Source organism: Camponotus floridanus, unplaced genomic scaffold, assembly GCF_003227725.1.
Source record: "Camponotus floridanus strain SB8 unplaced genomic scaffold, Cflo_v7.5 scaffold40, whole genome shotgun sequence".
Lineage (NCBI taxonomy): Eukaryota > Metazoa > Arthropoda > Insecta > Hymenoptera > Formicidae > Camponotus > Camponotus floridanus.
Genome location: NW_020229548.1, coordinates 560,165 through 587,486, shown reverse-complemented (window position 1 = coordinate 587,486; position 27,322 = coordinate 560,165). Strand labels below are relative to the sequence as shown.

The 27,322-nt window shown below is 24.5% G+C and overlaps 1 protein-coding gene across 1 annotated transcript in view; it reads left to right on the top strand.

The window, feature by feature from the left end:
* LOC105254109 (cardioacceleratory peptide receptor) overlaps window positions 1–25,283 on the top strand; it is a 69,854-nt gene extending 44,571 nt beyond the window's left edge. Inside the window, exons 4-9 of the mRNA XM_025411594.1 lie at window positions 12,005–12,140; window positions 16,967–17,164; window positions 18,827–18,921; window positions 19,181–19,436; window positions 24,366–24,546; window positions 24,954–25,283. Coding sequence (XP_025267379.1) covers window positions 12,005–12,140; window positions 16,967–17,164; window positions 18,827–18,921; window positions 19,181–19,436; window positions 24,366–24,546; window positions 24,954–25,149 — 1,062 coding nt within the window. The 3' untranslated portion in view covers window positions 25,150–25,283. The remainder of the gene's footprint in view (window positions 1–12,004; window positions 12,141–16,966; window positions 17,165–18,826; window positions 18,922–19,180; window positions 19,437–24,365; window positions 24,547–24,953) is intronic.
* The last annotated feature ends 2,039 nt before the right edge of the window (window positions 25,284–27,322 follow it).

Genomic DNA, 27,322 nt, shown 5'->3' with positions numbered 1-27,322 from the left:
ATGTCGTGTGATTTATACGTTGAAAAATGTGCGATGTTTATAATATTGAATTAACTGTTATATGTATAAACTTTTTTACGATTAATCGCGTGTCTTAATTAATCTAACTCGATTTACATAGAGCGATATCAACTTGAAAGTGATATTTGCATTTTTCTCTATTATTATTATTATATGCGCCAACAGATTCTAAATCAGCGTGATGATATTAATCAATAAATGTAGTTATATTTAGTCACGTATTTCAATGTTTGTCAATCACGAAGCAAAATATCGACATTTGTACATCAATAATTTGTTAAAATATGTATCTCTATGAGATATATGCAATCACAATGTATCACGCAAATAGTCGACAAAATAACACATTTTCTACAGCATTTTACATAAATAATCGCTTTAATTTTAATTTACACATGTATTTATAACGATATAATAAAATAAAAGCATAAAATGCCTTAAAAGCTATAATTACAACACAAGAATAGCAAATATATAATGTGCGAAAATTTAACTGCGATTTTTGCGTGAATGTCGAATAAATTAGTATAGTTTTCGCACATTGTTTTTCTCTACCATAATAATAAATAACAATCGCGCATTAACATACGATTAACAACGGGAGTGTCGTGCAAAGTACCATGCGATCATCATATTTTGCTCACTAGTGCGCGTGCGATTAATTTATCGTGTTTTCCTGAGTGTCATAAAGAAGCAAGTAGCGAAGAAAAAAGAATGAAAAAAGGCATCAGACAACGACAAAAGCTACCGTAATGTAAGTAATTTCTAATTTATTTTATTTATTCGTTACTTGTAATTAGATGCTCGTTTATTTTTGCAATGACAAACCATTCTGTCATTTATAGTACAATACCATAAATATATATATATATATGTGTATAAACTTTTTATTTTAAGATACTGAAAATATCTATAATAAAATTGTATTAATCAATATTTTTACATTAATATATTTCAGATTTATATCAATTTAGATAATTTATAAAAAAAAAGTATAATTTTTTAAAATTTTTTAAACATCATAAACACTCCGACACACACACACTATATGTATCATATCTTATAAAAGTTTTTATCTAAAAATAATATTTCAAAAATTATATAACTTGTGTTTTATTAGACATTTATATGAAAAACGAATAAAAAATTCAATCACACATATAGTTCAATCATATAGTTAATTTTTTGTATATTAATATTTATTAGATATTGTTTTATATATAATTTGGATATATCTCCGTATTTTTTACAGATTGCAACGTAATATACAACTCTGCTGTTGCGCATCGTATTGGTGAGTGATATATTATTTTTTATTTTATAATTATGAAATAATGGATTAAAAAAACTACATATAAAATAAAAAATATCGGAACAAGATAAAAACTTTATTCTGATGCAGTTGCTAGTAAAAATTTAATTTTACAAATTAACAACATACCTCTTCTATATTTCTTAAAAATTCAAGATTTAAATTACATTTTCTTATTTTTACAATAATACAAGTTTATTACACAGTGTGCATTGATATGGGAATAATAATTAAGAGTAGAATTAATTATAAATAATAATTTATAAATATTGTAAGTATTATAGACGATAAATTTGGCTTTATAATAATTCAAACTTTATATTAAAAGATTATAATTTTCTAATTATTTACACAATCTGTGTAAATTAGAAAAATATATAAATATATAAATCTTATATAATTTTTCTAAGTAATATGTGTATATAGATATTACTTAGAAAAGTTAAATACAAATAAAAGATAGATTATCCAAATTTATATGTAAATATCAAAGCGACACAATTTTGATATTAGACTGAGAATTTGATAAATGTATTTTCTTATATAAGAAAATAAAGAGAGTTTTTCAGCTAAAACTTTCTTCAGTTTATACAGTTAAAACATGAAACGGAAAAGGTAGAAAATGAAACGAAGTATATCAAAAGTGAAAGATATTCTTGTCACGAAAGAAGTATACATGCGTATTTCGCTTTAACTGCTATTATGTATTGCACTACTAAAAGAGATTTGCATTTTCAAATGTGATATTAAATATTCTTATTTGTTAAGATCTTGATGTTTATGCATTTTACGTGAACACAAATAAAATAAGTTGGTAATTTTTCGAGGTAACATATATAGTAGAAATTTGGATTATACATATACAAATAAAATTAATATAAAATTTCTTTGATTTATCAATTTTTTAAGAAAAATTAAATTCATAATTAAACATGTATGAATATAATTATTTGATATATATTAATTGATATATAAAAATGGATTATAATGCATTCAATTTAATGCATTATATTTTGAATAGATATTTGGACAACATCATTTAGATATCACGTCTTTGTTATCTACGAATCTATTATTGATAAATTTATTATAATAATTTATTTTCCAGAAAAAGATAATTATATAGAGACAAAATTAATGATCTTTTAATAAGAATTGATAGTCGCTTTAATAAAAAAGAATAATTTATCGTTATTTACAGTTAAAATATATTTTGCGGCAAAGCTTTCATGTTTACGTGTATTTGCACGGAAAAAGAATATGTAAGCATTCCATAAAAAAATTCAGTCTTTGTATACATTTGCACATAGTACTGCAGTGTATTTATGTGCTGTTAAAAAATATAAATAATTCGTTGGCTGTAAATACATGAAACCGCAACGATAATTCACAGCGCAAACACCTGTGCAATATTGATTCACAAAAATAGTAGTGAACTGTGCGAAACTGCAACTGAAAAATCAGCTCCTTGTTATTATTTTCCCTTTTATAATTTTCTTTTTAAACACTATCAACTTTAAGGCAGGAACAGCAGATGGAATTTCTATATTTCTATATTTCAAATTCTTGAGAAAATCAATCTTAATTCAACTTTAAGATTAATTTTCTTCAATGCTTAAGAAAGTAAATTAAATCATTCTTGTACTGAATTATTAAATTTCACTTCTTATAGAGAAATTTCATTCTCTTTAACACATTAATATTTCGCTAGCGTTATTTGAATTATTAAGATTTGCGTATCGTGCTATATTTTATTAAAATATATTATTCTGAAGAATCACTAAAATATATTATTCTGAAGATCATAAAATCACTAATCTTTAGCATCAATAGTTGTTTACTTATGCAGGAAGCTTGGCGCGTATCCAAAAGTGCACTCTCGTTATTACCACGAAAGAACGACATCGTTAAGCTCGTGCTCTTCCTTCGGTCGTTAGGAATTACAAATTACGAGCGGTTCGTTACTCTTTCACGTCAGCTGTGGTCAAAGATTTTTCTTTGAGAACGGTATATCGCCGATAGTCCCGTAACTCGACCATTTACCGTGGCTCATTACGATTATACGACGCTTCTACGGCTTGTTACTGATATTTTTCTTCCGCACTCGGTGCAAATAGCGCAATCAACTATTGCGATAAACATTAAGTCGTATTCGTCTTCTAAGTCGGAAATATTTTAAAAAAGATTTTTCGTAAAAAATAAATTATTTATAAAAGTCTCTAATAATAAAACAATAATACATACGTTGAATAAGACAGTTCGGATAATAATTTAATTCTGTTTTTAAGAAAGGTGCAGATAATTTAATAAATTCAAATATATATAAATATGTTTGTGTGCACATATATATTAGAAAAAATATCTTTAAATTTATTATTTTACTTTCTCAAAAACTATTTCATCCTTTAAAACAACTTCGTGAATGCGAAAAGTTCTAAGTTTACAATTTGGCCCAATCTTATAATTAAGAATTAAAAATTTATCCTAAATTTAACTTATGTAACTACTTTACTAGCGAATTCAAACAAGTTCAAAAATTTATATGATTAATTTGTATTCAACTTTCCTCTGAACTTTTTTATTCAATTTGTACTTTTTTATTCATATTTTATACTTTCTCGGAAAGACAAACATGGAAATTTTTTTTTGGGCGAATGCTCCATTCGTTTCGATTACGGCATTTCTCTAGAATTACGAGGCTGAATTATGAATGAATAACTGTCGCGAGAAATAATCGTACGTAAACTGCATATACCGAGAAATGCAAAAGAAACACCTTCTTGATTTTCTTGTTATCTTGATTTATAAAAACCCGTTATGTATGTATACTTTAAAAACATTTTCCATTCATTATCAAAGCCATTTAATATCATTCATATAAAATTTGAAACAACAAAATACACTCTTATGATACGCTTATAAATGATAAATTTAATGCTTTTTAAATTTAATGATTTTTGCTTAAACTTATTTAACACTGAAGCTCATTTGATCTATAATTTACGATAAAAAATTTAAAACAGAAATTTATTTATAATATCATATACTAATGTATATATGTATTCTAATATATTTTTTATAATATTATATTATTATATTTGATATATATTATATATATAAGATATGTATTTTATTTATTCAATATAATATATGAAATTATGAATAAAAATGTGTTCCAACTTTAATTACGAATTGTAGATTATCTGAAGCAAGCCTTATGCCAATAATATTTGCATTTGAGTTTTTATATTCAAAACTATATGTGACTGAATTCTACAATTTAATAAATTGTAATACGACAAATCTTTAAATCTGGCTATGCGACTTCAATGAGTTTCATTTCCTATAAAATCAGCACACAGTACAAAAACGATATAAAATGACATATCTATTATTTTTATATTAATCATAAATATCAATCTTATTTTTACTTATCAATTTCATCCACCGCTTCGTAAGTCACCATGAATCCGCTTAACAACAGTTTGCTACTCAATACGTTTCATACGGTTGTCGTCGACGAGTTACGCCAAACGTTCAATTACGTGCAACCGATTTTTATGGGAAGTGACTTCAATCCGCGGTGGATTAAATGGGTTAACGTTTTGCGCTCGCCATCGTGTCGGCTTTCTTTCACCGATACCATACAGAAAAGCGTACACCCCGTATTCGCGTACGTAACTGCGAAACGAGATCGTAAATCAAGGGAATTTTTTATGATCAGCGAAATTACGCTGTGTAATACGGCTAAGTGCTTTATAAAATACTCACCTTGCGGGTTGACGATGAAAACCGCACGGGTAAGAGCTTGTCTTGTTATCCCCGTTTCGTCCATCGATACTAAATCGTACGAATACACTTAAATAATGTGTCATCGGAGCTATTATGCCATTTGATTTGTATGTCAGGGAATATCTCATGGTTAGCGTGAGATGCACTACTCGATCCAAAATGCCTTTTGGCATGTCTTCCATTAGGTGAGATCTCCTAGAAATGATAGAAGACCTCGATTAACATCATTTTGAATCTAAAATCAGATATAAAAATGTTAATACAATACATATCTTAAATTTAATATTAAAATTATCAAAATAATGTTACATAATATTTTATGTTATATTGTTATATTTTTCTTGTATATATAAATATTGTTACTTGTATACAAGATTTCATATTTTTATTATTAAATGATTTATTGTATTATTAAATAATATATACTTTAAAATTTATACTTGATCATTGATTTGAAGAAATAATGTAAATTAATAAAATCATATGTTTTTTAATTATTTAGTTATTAATAGACTTTTATATAAAATTTTTATTTAAGACTTATTTTTTGTAATGAAAAAATATAAGGATATCGTCAAATATTGTATATTATAATATATTTACGCTATTATACATATATACAATATTATAAAGTATTTATTTTAACAATAGAAAGATAGAAATTATTTGAGCCAAATCTGTTCTTTCAAATTAGAAAAATACAGATTTTTTTCACTCATTAGCGTTTATAATTTTACGTAATAGATATCGAAGCTTCTTTCCATTAATTTTAACAGCTAATTAATGAAATTATGAAACTCTTGATAATATATTTATGACTCTGCCTCAGGCAATCAGTTGCTATTGATCGATAAACTTTAGCACTTCTTAGTCGAAACAGGCGATTTCGATGCTTTTAATAAACGACATCTCATGTATTATGCGATTTTATTTATATGTTAATCGTAAATGTCATGTAGTAATGAACAGTCAGCGGTAGAATCTTTTGTCGGGCATGCAAACATGTATTATATAATTCTTAATATTATATAAATACAGAAAAAAATAATCAAAATTTTGTGATTGAAATTATTTAAAACAGTCAATATTTAATGCTGTTCTTAAAATTAATTTAATCACATACATTTATAAAGAAAAACTTTATAAATTTAATTGTATTATATTTTTTTTAAATAGGATAGTTCTCTTTTTATTTCATTTCAACTTTGCACCTTATAATTAGCTATTCTCTCTCTCTTTTTCTCTCTTTCTTAGTACATTATATATAATATATAATATTATAAAGAAAACAGCATAAAAATATAATCCATAGATCGTAACCACAATCCGAAACTTTACATACAAATCTCGTGCGCGACAAAATGTTATCAGACAATCGATGCTTGAGCTTGCAAGTGACATGAATAATTGCATTTTGAAATCAGAAAGCGACTGGATACAAATAGAGAATCGCGAGTTGCAGCGTACATACTATTCTAGACATTGTGCAATTTTCTCTCGGTTGATACTATGAATCGAATCGATGCCGCAATATTAAGGTAGCATAGTTTGCACAAACAATAGCTTTTACTGTGCGATACAAAACAACCATAGACTCTACAACGCTTTTAATAAGCAATTTAAAATTAGAAATGTTTGTGAAGCATGGATTGATATGCATAATCATATATATCATATATATATATATATATATATATATATATATATATATAGATATATATATAGATATATATATATAAAATCATGCATATCAAATATTATATATGTATATATATATATATATATATATATATATTTGCTAAAATTAATTACTTTTTATTTTGGACTGCTTATGTAAGATACCATAAAAGGAAATCTACAATTGATAAAATATTGAATAGCATTCTGCATATATCTAATTTATATTTTGATTATTAATTACGAATAAATATATAAGCATTGAAATTTCGAATAAATATAATTACGAATAAATATATAAGCATTGAATATATATTAATAATAATTGATAATAATTTATAAATATTTTCCTATATTTTCCATGGAATTAAACATTACATGTTTGATAATATATGTTACCATGTAATCCACATTCTATAGTCATATACAAATATATTATAAATTATATCTTTATCATGTTAAACAACAATATACAGGATACAATAAAAAATCCCGGAACAGTCAATTATCTTGGAAATTATTAATTGAACAGAATTTTAAATGAAAAGCGAACAATTCTTTTTTTATGGTCAAATGGATAATCCATTTAATAAAATATTCCGTAAATAAAATATTCCGATATTCTGATCAAGTACGATGTAGGAATCTTAACAAAATCTAAAGTGACCTAAATCGTTTATCATATAAGTCCCATCGGAATTCGCAGTTTGCGGAATAGAAACATAAATTTAGTGCTGAGTGCGGAGAAAAAAGAGAGGCAGACAAATGGAACACGTAATACTATGGTCAATCTCAAGATTTTCGTTGATTCGGCGATATTCTTTTCGCCCTATGGGTGGATACGAAGTCATTCACCCATTTGGAAAAAAATACCAATGCCGGTGATTTCTGTCAAGCCAGAAGGCATGTAATCCGCTAGACAGGCGGATTGTGACAGATTGGACATTGGAATTTCGGAATTTTCATCTTTTCTCATGTGTAAAGTTTACTTATAAAACTTTTCAGAACTAATTGTAAGAAACAAATTATATTGAAACAGATAAACTTCTCAACTTATTTCTAATTTATCACTTCAATTAAAGTGTATATATATATATATATATATATATATATATGTATATATGTATATATGTATATATAGTAACACATGCAAATTTTACTCACAATTCTTTACTTATAATTCTAATATAAACTATTTTTTTATAGTTGTATCCAACAATAATAAATGATTCGAATAATACTTTTAAATCTCATTTTTTTATTACATTTAATAAAATATATTAAACATTTTTTCTTTTTCCAAAAAAAATAAAAATTTAAAAATACTAAAATAACTATCGTTTTTGGCACTCACCTTAGGCTGTTTCGCCGATGCAAGATGCCTCTCCTCCTAAGTCTCCTCCTTCTCTCAGACTATCTAGGTCTGTAGTAAACAAAGAAAAGACCTAAATTATAGCAGCAAAATAATTAATATTTTTAAAAAATATTATTGTACGCATTGAATTTTATATTCGATGTATATAAAAAAAGTAATAAGCAGATAAAAAAAATTTGCAAATTAAAAAGAAACTATATAATTAATAATTCTCTAAGAAACTATATAACTATATAATTAATAATTCTCTAATAACTCTATGTAAAAGTTATAATTATATTATAATTATATTATAATGTTTTAAAAGTAGAAACTTTTACAAGATTGTAACTTTTATATATGAAAATCTTTTTCTTCAATTTTTTCTTGTTTATAATTTATGTAAAAAAATTAAATTATACGATTAATCGCTTAATTTAAATCGCGTGTGCGCAATTAATAAATAATTAATATACAAATAATGAATTATTTACCATAGAATTGCTCCGTCGGCGCTCGATGCCTCTCCTAGGCCTCCTCCTCCTCTCAGATCCGCATCCAGTTAGACGCGCGATACTTATTGGCACTCCCGCACTTATTACGTGCGATATTTTTATCGCTATCTCCGCACTTGTACGCGCGATACTTTGAAGGCACTCCCGAATTTCGGTATGAATTACGGATCGAGATATCCGTTTCACACGAAGAATCACAATCGAGTCAACAGGTTGAGAAGTCAATATTATCTCCGAGCAAAAGTTAAGTCCGAAACGAAAGAAAACTATCGATTGATGGAATCAGAATATCAATCCAATTTAACGCGACAACGCGATAACGCGAAAACACGGAAACGCCGATACCATCCGCGCACGATGACGGCCCCAACGGCACAAAAGAACCCGAGTGCCATATATGAGCCATTAAGACTCGTGGCAAAGCTATGCAAAAATGGGTACTTAGCTTCCCCTTCACAGTAGACCTTTAGAATACTAAGAAATCTTAATATCCTTAAGGCACCGTCCAGGTACTGAGCCACCCCACCGCGTCAAGGTGTACCCATGGGGGGTTGTGTTATATAAATTTATAATATAATATAATTTATAATATAATATAATATAATTTGTGAGACGAAAAATTATAGTATGAAAGAAAATTATATTATATAGAATTTTATATACATAATTTATGTGTAAAATTTTTATGCGAATAATGTGAATAATGTAAGGTGATTCATTATAGCGCTTCCAATTTTTATATCATGTACGTAGTAAGTATATTTAATCAAAGTTAGAATTTTTTTTCAGTGTAATATTTATTTATATAATGTTAAATAAAAGATTACATGACGATAATTTTTTTTAATAAAGAAAAATTGAATTCTAATTCACAAATGTTACAATAATAAATACTGAGAAAATTACTATATACATATATAATTATTACCAAAATTATACTGCTATCCTCAGATTCCGCAAATTAAGTGCAAATACAATCAATTAATATTTTTATAAATCTAATGTATATAAAACAAAGTGTCTAAATTTATTAATTACACAATTAATTATTAGACGCGATCAATTTTTTTGCCTTCATTAACAGATATTTAATATTGTAAATTGTAATAATCAAAAAGTATTTTTTTAAATACAAATGTTTAATAAATTTAATAAAAAAATCTATTTCTTATACACAAAGATACATATAAATAAATAAATATAATATATAAAGGATATAAATAAATAAATAATTGTATTATTATAAAATATTTTATAGAATACTAATATATATATATATATATATATATATATATATATCAATTACAAAAAAATATTTTATTATAGATATTTGAAAAATATTTTAAAATAAAAACTAAAATATTTTGTACACATATATGCGTTATATTAGATGATAATTTAGAATAAATTATTTTCATGAAAATGAAAAAAAACAAACCATACGTCTGAAAATAATATGAGAATAATTTATAAATTACTTGCCATATTTTATTCGTCCTTTGCTATTTTTTCAATTAGTAATAAAAGCATAAAAGCATAAAAGCATAAATAAGCATAAAAGATTAGATTAATAATAAGCTTAAAATTTTTAACCAATATCTGAGGTTAAAAGATATTTTATTATCTATAATATTTAAGGTTTGCTATAACTAAAATACAGAGTTGGGAAGTAACGCGTTATTTGTAACTTGTCGTTACCGTTACCGTTACTTTTTTTCGGTAACGATCGTTACTTTTTTCTGTCTGTAACGATAACGTTACATTTTTTTTTTGGTTACATTTTTACAGTAACGGTAACGAATTTAATCGTTACTTTTATCGTTACTTTAATTTTGTAATCCTGAATAGTATCCTCTTAGTAATTGGAAAATTTATTCTTATTACAAAACACACACACAATTTGCAAATATTTTGGAAAATTATATACATAATGTTTTTCTCTGTATTCATAAATCTAAAATTTCTAAATTACAATAAATGAAAAATTGAATATGAAGAAATTGATGATATCAATGATGGAATAATTTATAATTATCGAATATATAAAAGTAATAATTATATTTTAAAATCAACTATAATAAATACTCTAAAACAATAATTATATTTTAAAATAAATTAATTTAATTTTTGTATTATAGAAAGTAACGAAAAAGTAACGAATCGTTACTTTTTAACAGTAACGGTAACGAGTTATTTTTCACGAAAAGTAATGCTAACGGTAACACGTTACTTTTTTGAAGTAATGTTCCCAACTCTGCTAAAATATTGTTGTTATCTATAGAATAGAATATACATATAAATGTCTGAATGCATCAAAGAGTTATAGGATTCTCCTAATTAAAAATATCCTAATTATCTACCTAATTCGTTACCATCGAATTATGCTACATATCATATCGGCCGCGTATTCTGAAGTAAATTAGGTTGCCCTTCTATGCATAGTGGAAATGCAAATGATGTTGAAATTAACACTCAAACGTCACCCTCGTTAAACAGTTCGCAATGTATACGATGCAAGACCACATGCATCAAACTAACCATCAAAACCGATTATTTGGATAATGCAAGTGATTAGTAAATGGCTATCTAACATTTCATTAGATTGTTATTGAGATTACGACATACAATACAAAAATAATGTATCTGTGTCTCAGGTAAATCTATATTATTCATTCATCTATATATTATTAAAGATTTATGTAACTGCGGAGTAATCTTACATTCTGAGTACATTATAATCTGCAATTTTTATGATGAGTATATTTATGACACATTAGAATCTTTTAAATAATATATGTATTTTTTCTCTTAAAATAAATGTTTAATTATAATTTGAAAAATAAATATATTTTGAAAATGGTCTTCAATGTGCAAAAAACTAACTGTGATTTTATTCAAAACATGCTATTTTAAAAATTTTAATCTATAGAAAATTGATGTAGAGTTTTTAAAATATTCTAAAGTTTCTTACATATACATTTTAAAAAGATTTCTAGCCATTAAATAAGAATTATGGCTTTTAAATACATGGTATATATATATATATATATATATATATATATATATATATATATATAAGAATTGTAGCTGTTAAATATATATCTCATTTAAAAAAATAAAAAAATTATTATTATTATTTTCATATGACGGAAATTTAAAGTTGAAATTTGTATTTTTTAATTTAATCTCATTTTATAATCCATTTAGAACTTTTTTTTAAATGTATCAAGAAATCTAAAACTTTTTAAAAATTAAAATGCTTTCAATTATTGCATATTAAAATTTTGAGATGATATTTTCATAAGAATGAAACAAACGTTTTCTTCCTTATAGACGGAACAATTCGCAGTACTATGGCTGTTATTTGCGGTAATAGTCGCCGGCAATATTGCTGTTCTCGCCGGACTTCTGCTGGGAAAACGCAGAAAATCTCGAATGGATTTTTTCATCAAACAATTAGCATTTGCGGGTAAGTGCTTATTTTTAACATTTCAAAAAATGATAATATTTTAATATTTTTTATCAAAAAATCGATTTTTCAAATTAGACAATAAATTGAACTACATATAATATAAGCGATAAGTAACACAGTTTCAAAAAATTTTGTATTATTAATTCTGTTAAAATTATAATAAAGTTTGAAATAATAAAAGAAACAAGATTTTTTTACTTCCGTAGTGTCAATGATCATCTAAACAACAAAGGGAGGCAAAAAATATTCTAAATACATAAATATATAAATTATTATATAAATTATATACATAGAATGTAAAATTTTTCTCATAAATCTCTCGCTTTTAATAATGTTTGTTTTAATGTTTGTTTTAATTCAAACTCTGAGGAAACGATAGTACATCCTTTTCTGTAGACATATTCTATAGATAAACATTTCTTTTTCTTTTTCTAACGTATCTTTACGTTGCGGGATATTGGAAACACGAATGATCGCGCGTATATGATGTAAAAGTTTGTCATATTATGTTGCAACCATCTACATATACATATATATTGATATATATGTTTCTGCTCACAAGCAAAACAAGCACATTAATAGAAAGATACCTTTTTTTGCAATAATATTATAATTGTGACTAATTAAATATATTTTAACAATTAGAATATCATATATTATTATGCATATAATATTTATAAATATAATATTGTATATACACTATACTTCTATTATGGAAAAATTTTAATCCAAAATAATTTAAAATCTCTACTATTTTAATAACAAATAATTTGGTAATCGTTAATTCTGCTTACTCTTTCTCGTATATTATTTGCATAATAACTTGCAGCATTAAGAAAACATTTATCACAAAGCTAATATATCTATGAAATGGAAAAAAAAATATTTTTATGACACAGTATAAAATATATATGAAATAATATGTAAATAATATATAATATACTATAGAAAATATGCATTTTTAAATGCATTATAAAGAGAAAAATGTTTCTCCAGATGATAGTTAAAAATTGTTTGTAGAAAACTCAAGATTTTAAAATTGAGAAAAAAATTAAAAATATATTTTTATATTTATTAAAAGTAATTAAATCATTATAAGATCAGCAAACTGATTGAGTTCTATACATTATTAATTTTATTGAGCAATAAAATTGAATTTTTATTAAGCAATAAAATTTTTCTATCTTTGATTGATAGTTTGAAACGTTGAACATGAGTAACCAACGATAAAATAAAATTGAGAAAAGTTAATTAAATCCAATTCCATAAAGTTGCGAAGCATAAAGATATTAAAAGATTTCAATATTATCTGAGAACATCTAGGTTGGAAATATATAGGAATACTTTGAAATATAGCCATTAACTCGAACAAATTTGATCATTCCTAAGGAAGATTTTCGTAAATGAATTGCGAATATGTTCTAGAATCTTCAATTCTAATACTCTATTGCAAATTCTCAAAATTGAAGGTATTAAAATCCGTTGGAAAAAAAATATATATGTATATATTCCCAATATTATGGAAAATATGTTGTAAAATTTTGGAAATCGTACTAAAAAATACTGTAAAATTTGAAATTAAAATTATACATTGAGCTAGCATTAATAAATCATAACAATAAAATCGTTTATTTTAAAATAGGTAAGAAGAAAGATTTTTCAAGAAGAATAAACTCTTTATCACTTAAGATAAACTTTAAACATTAAGATAAACTTCATCACTTAAGATGAACTTTATGAAAGTAAAAAATTATTAGACATATACTAAAATTATATAACTAAAAAATTATTAGACACTGTATATGTACTATTATGTTTTAATGGTAACAAATTGCTTTTTAGTTTAATTACTCCTGGCGCAATTTTCCATTATACTGGAAGCAATTATTCTTCAATTTCGACATTAATATTGCGATGTTATCTAGTCACGAAGGTGAAATCGAATTCTATTTCGTCGATGAAATATAGCGATAAAATATAGTGATAAAAACAAGGGATCAGCTTGGTTTATTTACAGATTAACAGTTGCGAGAAGTTGTGGCTGCATTCTCTCTTTCCCAACTGTTTTTATGATCAAAAGCATGTATAAAGCTCTTTAAAATTATTATTAAGAAATCTATTTTTTATGCAAGATTATAAAATAACATACTATTACGATCATTATAATTCAAGTTTTACCCACAAATACCATTCCAATTCATCTATAAAAGAAAATCTTAATTATTTTAATTCATAAAAATCTACTAAAAAATATGTTGGATGTGATATAGTATTTAAAAAAGTAAGGCTATACACATTACACGTAAATTACATGTTATACATAACATCATTGTCTTTTTGAAATCTTATATCAGTTACTGTAATAAAAGTAATATAATAAAAATTATATTCTCAAATAGAGCAATGCACACATTGACCGTCACCAAAACTGAATTATCGTTGACATTAAAATTTATAAAAATATAAAATATATAATATAAATCTATAAATATATAAAAATATTTGATATTACATTAAAATGACAATAATGTGTGTGTGTGTATACATATATAGCTTAAATCTAAATAAAATCCTAATAATATAAGTTTTGTTTAATATTTCGTAATAATTGATGAAAACTTTGCACCGATTTTTTTAAGATATCATTCTTAACTTAACTCCTTTTTTGGATTAATTACAAAATGGACATAATATAATATAACTTTATGAAAAAACACTGTTTTAAAATCTTTAATTTCTAACATTTTTTATACACGCGCGCGCGCAAATGTCACAATATAGAAATGTCAAAATTACCGATGTATTTATGTCGCGTTCTGTCACACTCTATACGCCAGCATTTTGTGCTGTATGTCAACGATTTTTAATTATAATCTTGCGTAAATGCAAAATAATGCGATATAAAGCAAAACAAGCTATAAACTGAATGTACTGCACATTTAGAGAAATATTTATTCTGTGGTCAAAATAGATTTTCATTTTATAAATAGCTTCATAAGCTAATTAACAATTACGCGATACCTTTATGATTCCGAAAATTTATGCGTTTGCATTATTAAAATTTTACATATAATTTCATACGAGAATTTGCGTATAACGCAATATCATTTATATCCCTTTGTTAAAATAATCCCGAAGTTATTACATACAAAAATTTTACAAATCAAATACATTAATCACAAACACACACACACACGCATGCACGTACGTACATCTTGTAACAATAAAAATGAAATACAAAATAAATGAGATAAGAAAAAATTTTTATTAACTTTTTATTTAGAATATTAATTATTATATCTTTTTTCTTAGAACATTACAAAACATGCGTATGCGTGCGCCATTTGTTTACTTTTATTGCGTAATATAAATTAATATAAAAAATATTATATATAATTATAAATACATAAATATAAATAATATAATATTTACATATATATATATATATATATATATATATATATATATGTATGTATATGTATATGTATATGTAAAAATTGATATTACATACATTATATATAATAATGCGGCACTTTCTTAGCTCCTTTATTCTATATATGAAATTACTCATTTTAATTCAATCAATATCAACTTTATTAATAACTTTAAATATGATTTTATATATATATATATATATATATATATATATATGGGCACATATATTTTTTTATATAAATAAAATAGGTATATATAATTTTATGCTTATATATGGGCTCTTTTTTCTCGCACTGCTTTTTGCTCATTACTTATTCGTTCAGTGTTTTCTCTCACGTTCTTTTAAGATTCTCCTATTTCTGTATGACATGCTTTTAGAAAGATTTTAAAAGATTTGAACTTCTTTGAGTGTGAACTAAGTCCCTTAAGCTTTTTTTCTTAATATCTTTTTTTCTACTTATGTGCAAAGGAAAACTCAATTTGTCTATATATATAAATATGCAAACGAAAATCTATAGATTAATCCGAAAAAAGATATAATAATTAATATTCTAAATAAAAAGTTAATAAAAATTTTTTCTTATCTCATTTATTTTGTATTTCATTTTTATTGTTACAAGATGTGCGTACTTGCATGCGTGTGTGTGTGTGTGTTTGTGATTAATCCTGTTACGAAAAGAATTTTATATATTTTATTTTATATATTTTAAAATGTCAGACTCACGAATATAAAATTAAATATATAAATTGATACAAATGGCAATATGAGTCTAGTGTCGATATTGTTACATCGTTATTTATTATATAAAAAAAACAATCATATAAAAACATTCATTTAATAAATATACATATGAGTAGATTGCGAACGTTTCGACTCTATTTTTGGGTCATCTTCAGCGCAAATATAAACGGAATAAATAATAATAGTAATTGTACATAATAATAGTAATTGTACAGTAATTGTTACATAATTGTAACTCCTATTATGTAACAATTAATGTATTATTATTATTTATTCCGTTTATATTTGCGCTGAAGATGACCCAAAAATAGAGTCGAAACGTTCGCAATCCACTCATATGTATATTTATTAAATAAATGTTTTTATATAATTGTTTTTTTTATATAATAAATAACGGTGTAACAATATCGACACTAGACTCATATTGCCATTTGTATCAATTTATATATTTAATTATATATTTTATATATTTTACATATATTATATTAATATAACCGTATATTTTATATTTGATGACTTCAGGTATTTGAGAAATTTATAGAATAGAGAAATCCCCCCATATATTGATGACGAAGCACTGATAATGAACATCGATTTGTGAGCAATATACATATATCACAATCTATGATCATGTATCTTGTTGCAGATCTACTAGTTGGCCTAATATCCGTACTGACAGACATAATCTGGAGAACGACGGTCACGTGGTACGCGGGAAATGTAGCTTGCAAGCTGATAAGGTTTATGCAGGCCGTAGTGACCTACAGCTCAACTTATGTCCTTGTGGCTTTGTCAATCGACAGATACGACGCCATCACTCGCCCGATGAATTTCTCGGGCAGCTGTGAGTACATTAGCGCGCATATGATCTCGGCCTTTAATGTTAGATCCCCTTACAAAGCAGCACTACTGAGCTAAACTTATTATTAATTTAGTTTCAACTTCGTGAAATATATGCGACACGAGGCGTCCGATATTTCAAAGTGAAAATACCATTCTCGTCTTTATATGGGAAAATTTTTAATTGCCTTTAATAAATAAAGAAAAATATTTTGAAAGCTTACACATAATACAGTTAATTAACAATCTTAAAAGAAAAAAATATTATTTGAGAGACTCGCTCTCTTTTAGACTCGCTCTCTTTTAAAATTAGTAAAAAATAAGAACAATATTTATATAAAATAAGGAAAATTTGAAACAATAATAATGAAGGGAGAATAATGTTAATAAAAATGTAAATCTTTTATAATTAACAGTGAGAAAAAGAATAAATCCCCTTCTAATTAGTCATTATTTTCCTGTTTATTTTATATCGTAATTATACAATAATGGAGTTGTTTGTAACGCAGTTTTAATATGTGTTTTTAACCATATGTTTCTGATCATAGTAAATCAAAGATTATGTTACAGATATCTATCAATCTCATAGAGTAACGTTCACTTCGCAATGAAATGCATTTATTTTCGCATTTATGTCACGAGAAATAGGGTAGTTGAGAATCAGCATTTTTCTTTTCCTTTCTTATATTTTATTTTTCATATTTACTGCTAAGAAATCACCTTGACTCCTATATAATAGATGCTGCATATTTTTACTCGCAGAATTTGATAGATAGTTTTAAAGTGAAAATTAGTGAAAATCGATGGCACACATTTATGAGATTTTCCACAAAAATATTATTATTTTGGCAAACAGCAATAATATCTATCGAATAACTAATGACAATCAGATTATTATTTTAGTGACGCACTTGTGACGCAATGGTTCTTTCCAAAATTAATATTGCATGCTTCTGATGTCAATTATATTTTTTTGTCGGTTTCTTTTTTTTCGACGTGATATGAAGAATGGAGAAAGGATAGTCACCGAATTCTTTTATTTTTCTACTAGAAATGGTCATGTCTATCACATCAAGGTATCTCACAGATTGTTGCGATGTGTATCTTGCACTGATATAAAATTTATCTTCTGTCTTCTATCGACATTTTCGTGGCTTGTCTCGTGGCTGGAAATTGAAGATGTCCGATTCTAAATTACAATCATGTTCGAACATTTCTTGATATTCTACCATCAATGAATTAATATAAGAGTGATATTTTTATCGGTTCTTATATTACAGATCAGTGCTAATTACATAACAGATTCACAGAACAATTTGTTAATCTTAATTCTATTTTTAAAAAATTGAACTTTTGCTATACTCTAAAGTAACATATTACATTTATATGTATCTTGGATTATTAAAAAAAAAAAAAAAAAAAATATATATATATATAGATTGCTACAAAAATTGTAACATAAGCAAGAATAGAATAATCAATCAAATAATAAATACTTTTATGAAAAAAATGTGTATTTATGTTAAAAATAAACTTGTCTCAATCTAAACATTTCGTGTCATATTTCTAATATTTGTTAGGTTATTTTTCTCATTATATACATGTATTAATTAGCATGTATTAAAATAAATTAATTTGAAGATTGATGTATTATTTTTAATCATAGGGTGGAGAGCTCGAGTTTTGGTAATTACGGCTTGGGCTCTATCAGCGTTATTCAGTATGCCAATGATATTTCTATACGAAGAGAAACGAATACAGGTACATTTCTTAAATGCAGCAATTGCTTAAAAACTATAGACATTGCAAAATTGTTGCCAAAAATGTTTTAAATGATTCAAAAATATTTTTGAATTTTTTTATATTATGTTTTTTTTCAAACTATGAAAATAAAATATGTCATTAGGTAACGTTACGATATCCTATTTTCCCATTTTTTTGAAAGAACCTTTTAGTAATCGAAAATCAAAGGTGCGTGATACTCACAAGGTGAGCCTAATCGCAGAAGATCTTTTTATAGGGTACGACACAGTGCTGGATCGATTTGGGTTCCCCGACCCAATGGAAGATCTACATGAGTCTAGTGAGTTTCAGCCTCTTTATAGCGCCCACCCTGATAATAGGAGGCTGTTACACAGTCATCGTGGTTACAATATGGTCGCAAGGAGCAGCGTTACGTCAAGGACCGACTAGAGATACTCGAAGGGCGTCTTCGAGAGGTCTCATTCCCAGGGCGAAAATCAAAACCGTTAAGATGACTTTCGTAATAGTTTTCGGTAAGATGCAAATCATTTACAGAAATTTTGCTAATGTGAAGTGTTTGCAATATTATTTAATTAAATTATTTGTAAATTAGTTGTAAACGTAAAAGAAATTGTATTATCTTATTTATAGAGAAGTAAGAAAAAAAAAAAAATATATATATATATATATATATATATATATATACATATATATTTGTCGAATTGATAATAAGAGATAAAAAATTTAAAAATGTAAAAACATAAGAATAGGAAATATGTTTAATGTTCAATAAATTTAAGTGTAGCTTAATTCTATTGTGGATGATTTATATTATAATATTCGAATGACAGGCATGCCATCTATAAAATTAAAAAGCATATATTTTTTTATTATTTAGCATATTTTTATATATAAATTTATAAAAAGATTACTTATATTTATTTAAATATTATAAAACCAAAAGTTAGAAATGATTATAACAAATAAAGTAGTATCAAATTCTATTACATCATCAAAATCCACTTCAAAGGAGATTCAGAGTCTTGAAGAAAATCTTTTCAAGCAAATATTTACATAAACTTCTTTGATTTGACTTGTAAAGTTATACTTTAAGATTTAACGCATAATTTTATGATTACTTGTTATATTCATGCGTTGTTCGTAGATGTAAAGCAAATTTTTAGATTCTGACAGACTACGTATATATTCAAGACACGAGTGTCTTTTCTTGCTTTGACGTATGTATACGAATATTTTGTCATGGATGGTAATAACAGAAACGGAGTGATATTCTAGAAGACAGCGCGTCTATTTTGTGATAATAAAAAGTAACAACCTCATATCATCTTTTTCTATATCTTTGATACGAGAGCAGTGAGCCATTTTATTTGCAACGTAAAAGACGCACTACAAGAAATAAACGGTTGTATTCTCTATTCAATATTTTTATATGAATACGAAAACTATGTAAAGACAAAAAGAATTGTATGTACAGTGTATCTGAGAATAAAACACGGCACTAAATTGATAAATGACGGATAAAAATATGAGACCTACTCAATTATTTTACACATAATGATAAGATCTCAATTTAATCAGTTTGATTAACTCATATATACATATATATATATATATGTGTGTGTGTGTGTGTGTGTGTGTATAGTTTTGTGAATATAAATACAGTGCCTATAAAAAAAGAGATACTTTTAGATACTTTTACATGAAGATTATTTTACTTGATTATATAACAAAACAAACTATAATAAATCGACATGAATTTTAATCATATATGAGATATTCTTTTATAATTGTAATATGTATCTAGTATACCTCATAAATCTCGACATTTTATTTTTAGACATTCTTAGAGAAAATTAAATAGATGTTTTTTATTCATTAGTTTTAATTTTATTTAAACTCTTATTCATTTATTTTAATTACTCATTTGAGTTATTTTATTGTAGCTGTTAATATATTTTAACAGCTGCAGTATGAAGTTTTTTCACGAATGGCATGCTTATCTTTTCATCCTAGAATTGACTTTACATGTACAAAATATCATCATCATGAAGCGAATCAAATTTGTTCCCTTCAATTGACAACAGCAAAATTTCTTCCTTTTTAGTTGACGACGACCGTCGATAAAACTCGATAAAAATACTAAAAGTATTTTCTTTTGGTGTTTTCTGAAAAGGATAATCCGTAAAATCCGCTAAAGTGGAAGAAAACAAAACAAAGAAATAATGCACACAAAATAAATTTCGCATAAATGCTGCAGTTACAATAGCAACATAATCTCGTTTTCTGATTTTAAATTGTATATAATATATCGTGCGTATATTTTTTTTGCGATTACGCTTATGATGCGTTTTACTTTTGATATTTCGAGATAGTATCCATATACTTCCATAAATCAAAAAATCTTTTTATTTTAAACTAATATTTCTCTTATTAAAATTATTGTGTACTATTTTCTACTATCAAAATTATCTTTTAATTATTGAAATTATTGAACAGTTTGTGAGAAGATATTGCTAAATTTTTTGTTAAATAATTGTTAAATGTTAATTTTTTTAGAAACTATTATCATTAGTGCAATTTTACAAAAAAATAGCAATAACTAAATAAAACGGTATATTATTAAAAATATTCTAACTTTTGCAAATTTTTTAGTATTTAACAAATTTTGCTTATTCTCTTTTTTAAATAAGCATTAAAAGTATTTTGATATAAAATATTTTATAATAATATATGGATATCAAATTTTCTTCTTTTTGCCTTTTTAATAGATTTAATAGACTATAAAAATAGACTAAATAAAAATATTTTTAATCAAAATTTTATGTTTAATATAAAAAATTAATTTCTAAAAAATATATGAAAATTTATTTATTTTGTTTACAAATTTACAAGCTTTTTATTAAAACTTTCACATAATAAATTTCTTTTAACAACTATTCCTTCTAAGATGACTACAAAAAGTATCGATATATCGATCGTAGCAATAAACTTGTCGTATATACTATTATTTATATGCCAGCAATATTCCCATTCTCGAAATAACAATAGATATATTCATCCGTCAATTATAAAGAAGACGCACAATGCGATCATTCATTGCTTTAGAAACGTTTATGATGGGACATTAAAGTATTGCACACTCATCGCGATGACGAATCAGATACTTCGATTTACGTTTAATTAAATTTAAATTGCGTAATCATGCATCATTAGAGAGACACTACTCACAAAATTGAAAATCAATTTTCGATAAATCATTACAATATTCTCAAATAATAATGCAAAAGCATATAATAAAAGCATACAATGAAAGTTTAAATTTAAAATTATTTAATGCAGCTTGGAGATAAATACATTATTAAAGTCTCAGATACGTGTAAAATGATTTTGTGAATAAATGAAACAATACATAAATTTAACAATAAAGCTTTTTAAATTTTATCGCTAATATAATGCAACTTTAACAAATTATAAATATAATTTTACATAAAAAGAATATTACAATTATCAAAATATTACAAGTATCAAAATTATATACAGAGATATTAAATTTTTATATGTTTTATACATTTATATAAATAATTTATTTCCACAATATCTTGCTCATATTTTGCTCTTCCACAATATTTCGCTTAATTTTCTTTAAGAAACATAAAATTATGTTGATTTATATATTATATATTTGTTTATCATATCTATTTTTTTATTTTATATATATATATATATATATATATATATTTGTATATGTATTTATTATATATTATTATTTATTATATATTATATATTTAAGATCTTAGAAGTCCTAAAAAATTTTTTCGCATTTTGTGTCGTATAAGAAAATGAATTGTAATCTTTTCTAAAAAATTCTTTTATAATATTTTAATTGTTGCAAACATTCTTTAAATTGACAAAATACTGTCGCCTTATTTTACTGAATCATTTCTTTGAATTATTCTATCAGATTGTAGATGTAACAATATTTCTAAAATTATACATATTAATGGATTCGATGATTTGTCATTATTTATAGATAAATAATACAGAATAATATTGGATAAACAGAAAAGTCAGAAGATAAATGTTCTCAAACAAGAAATGAATTAGCCGTAAGAACAGTTTTAAAGCTGCTTTGCTTTTTTAGTTTGAAAAGTTATTTTATCGTGTGTCAGATGTTCTGCCTTTTTCCTGTTTGAGACTGATATCTTCTCTCAACTTGTAGCTTTTCCAATATCGGTGAAATGATAGTACTTAATTCTTTTTTGGTCGTGGATTTATTGAAAAATAAAAGAAGATTATATCTATTAAGTCTATATCAGTATCTGTCAAAATATAATACTTTATAACTTCTTTAATTTCCACATAAAAAATTATCTGATAAATTAAAAATCAATTTTTTAACAAGACTGTCCAAATACTAATAGTTCTTAAATTTTAATCGATTAAAAAACAAAGATTTTTAATGAATTAATTTTATTACAAATTATAAAAATATTTTCAATATATTTTATTAAATTTTTAATAAAATATATAATTATATATATTAATTATATATATATATATATATATATATATATATACATTAATATTTTTTAATTATAGTATATAGTATATATAATTAATTTTTAATAAAATATATAATTACTTTTACGAATTATCTTACCTATATTATTATCCATGCAATTATATGAGTTATATGAGAATTATATTATTCAATTTAATGTTATATTGAAATGGCATCAGTCTGATGATTTAAGTATTTAATAAATTAAATAATAATAATGTATTACAAAAATTAAACAAAGACATTTCCAAAGAAAAAATATTTAAAGAAAAGTCATTAATGATTTAATAAACATTTCGATCAAAAGCGATCAAATCAAATATAATCATCTATATTTTTTATATTGACGATTATATGCTAAAACGGAAACTACGATATAAATTAAAGTATGATTCAAAGAGATAAATATCCTTACTATATAAATATCCTTACTATATAAATATCCTTAACTATTCATTATTTAAATGAATTATTTAAATTGACACAAATTTAAAATTCTCTCAGAATTTTTGTAACGCTCTTTGTAATGTAAGATAAAAACGGCAATTCTCTTAAATGAAATTAACGGTATATATTTAATAGTATTTTATTTATAACATTTTTATTATATAAAAATAGTATGTCTTTTTTACTTTTGGATGATGCTAGATAAATATATTTTTATTGTTTGATATAAGTTTTTTAATAATTTTTTATAATTTCTTTTATTAATATATTAATTACGTATATTTCTTATTTTTTAAATATTATAATAATATCTGTGGATTCTTATTCTAATGTTTGTATATTTCTGCAAATTTCATAATAACATTGTATTATAAACGTAACATAAATTAGTATATATGATACAATGTAAGCGAAGAACAATTTTATATTTCAGTGTTTATCCTTTGCTGGAGTCCATACATAGTCTTCGATCTTCTTCAAGTTTATGGACATGTACCACAAACTCAAACGAATATCGCAATCGCCAGTTTCATACAAAGTTTGACGCCGCTCAATTCAGCCGCTAACCCAATCATTTATTGTCTGTTCAGTACTCCGTTTTGTAAAACTGTACGGTGAGTACATTAATTATAAATTACATATAATTATGGTTATAATCTTAAAATTAATTTTACTATTCGATTCGAATCTATTTGAAAGAGTATTTTTCTGTTTTCGAATCTATTTGAAAGAGCATTTTTCTTAAATATGAGATAAAAATTCTTATGGAAGAACACCTATCATAGTCCTAAAATATTAATAATTTTTATAAAATTAAGTAACAAATAAAAATGTTTAATTCACAAGAGCTATCATCAAGATAGCTGTAAAATTTGCTGCAAAAGATATTTTTTTACATAATGTTCAAATTTCTTATTTTCGAAGCAATATTCGCGATGGACATAATATTTTCTCAGAATAAAAGATCGGACATCGCAATTTTCCGCTATCTCTTAAAGTTAAAGCAATTATTGCTTGATAGGAACATGCAGGCAATCTCTTGGATTTCGAGTTGGTGCCCGACAAATTCACATCACTGCTTCGGTATCGGAGCAACGAATAATAGTACAAGAACGACCGTGACAACATCTCTGACGGCTCAATCCTCTCGCAGAAGTGGGCACTTTACTATGTTACATTCTACGTCGCGGAAACGCGTCATGGTCTCTCTGGTTTAAAGTCACGATATCTGAGATGTGGTCGCATTAATTTCTTTGCAGATTTATATTTTACGTCGGAAGATTTTTAATAATTTTACTTGCCTACACTAACGATTGATTGTTACAAAAAGAACATAACTCATTTTTCTTACAAATAATATAGAAAATTCACAATTATTATTTTTGCAGGAATGTATACCAATTTAAAAATACATAAATTATATATCTAAGTTATACTTTCTAATAATGAATGCAGGATTGATTGCAGAAATGATTGTAGGAATTTTCTTATTCTTCAAAAATTTTCGCTTTTATAATACATGTACGCTTTAATATCGTTTATATATAATAATATTTTTTACAATCAATTTTCATTGATATTACTTAAAGCTCAGCCCGCTTTTAATACGGCATGATAATTAGATTAAGAGCATGACAATTATCTTAAAATAAAAATAAAATTACTAATATGTTTGATCTAATGGATTGATGTCTTTTCGATTCGATAATCTACAATTTTTTCTACATAAAATATAATGATAATTATAAATGAACGATCTCATATTGCAAAATTTCACACAAAATAGCTTTATTTCACAGTTCCTTGTAATCAAAATAAGATGGATGAACACATCTGTGCTATAATTGTAAAATCTTTTAATTTTTAATCAGAAGTTGTCAGTGATATATATATACTATATATATATATATATATATATATATATATATATATACAGGTATATATATACAGGTATATATATTAATGAAAAATAATACATTTGTACCTATTTAAGTTTTAACCATTCAATTCCTGTAATTTTTGTTTCAACAGAATTTTATATACATATGTATATACATACATATATATATATATATATATATATATATATATACATATACTGAGAAGCGTGCATGTATATATGTACGTATATACGGGATATCTCAAATTATTATCTTATATTTAATAATAAAATATTTGATATAAATAAATAGTTAATATTCGACAGAATATATTAAATATTATTTAATTAAAAATTTTCAATTAAAATGCAAAACAATTCTAAATTTTTTATTTTATAGTGCATTAAAAATTTTTAAATTTAATTTAATAAAATTTCTTTTCAAAATAATTAATTTGATATTATTAAAATTCGCTTTTTAAAGAAACAAAACTTTAGTTTTGAGATATCTTGTATATAAAATTATATAAGTATTTTATCATATAAAAGACTAAAAGAAAATAGAAAGTTTTATAGTAAAACAAAATTATACAAAGACAACAAATATTTTCTGTAATATTTTCATAATATTATCTGCGATAAATCTCATGTAATTTTCTTACACCGTCCAAGAAAGAACTGATAATACGTTGGTTCTTCTACTATATAAATTCATAAATTCATAAATTTCATCAAATATACACATACTATTCATTATTGTGAATTTAACTTGGTGCAGTCACTTATATATCTTACGAATTATTCAAAAATGATTTTTTTCACATTAAGAAACAATGTTATAAATGAGATCGACAATTTTCAATGCTAAGTATATATATATATCATATGATAAAACAATTTGTATTTTGTTTACATTTTTTATATGTTAATATTCGTCTATAATATATTTTTTAATCACACATACGTAAAGTAATATCTAACAAGATCAAAGAATCCAAAGAATAATTTTTTAGAAGAGATCTCTTTTTAAAAAAAAATCACAATAATATTTTAAAAAATGCATATTTTCAAGATATATTAAATAAATAAATATATATTATATCAGAATGAGAAACTTATATATATATAATAATTATAAAATAAAATATCCTTTCCTCTCTTGGTGCTTAAAAATTTTAAATAGCTTTACTCATAAAAATATAAATTATTTATTTCAAAAAGTAATGTTTTGTCATGCAAATTTATTGTCTTTTTGATTTATTGTCTTTTATAATAATTATTTGTGAATGTATATTTAATAACATATTTTTAATTCAACGCAAATTATTTTTTTGACAATAATAATGTTCATAAAATTGATAAAATTGTAAACTATTATCTTCTGCTTCTCAAAAAATTTAAGAAAACTATATAAATTACAGAAAAAAGTTACACAATACAATAGATTAATCTGAAACGACTGTGTGTGTGAGCATTAATGGTATCAGTATTAAAGGGAACATTTGATGCGC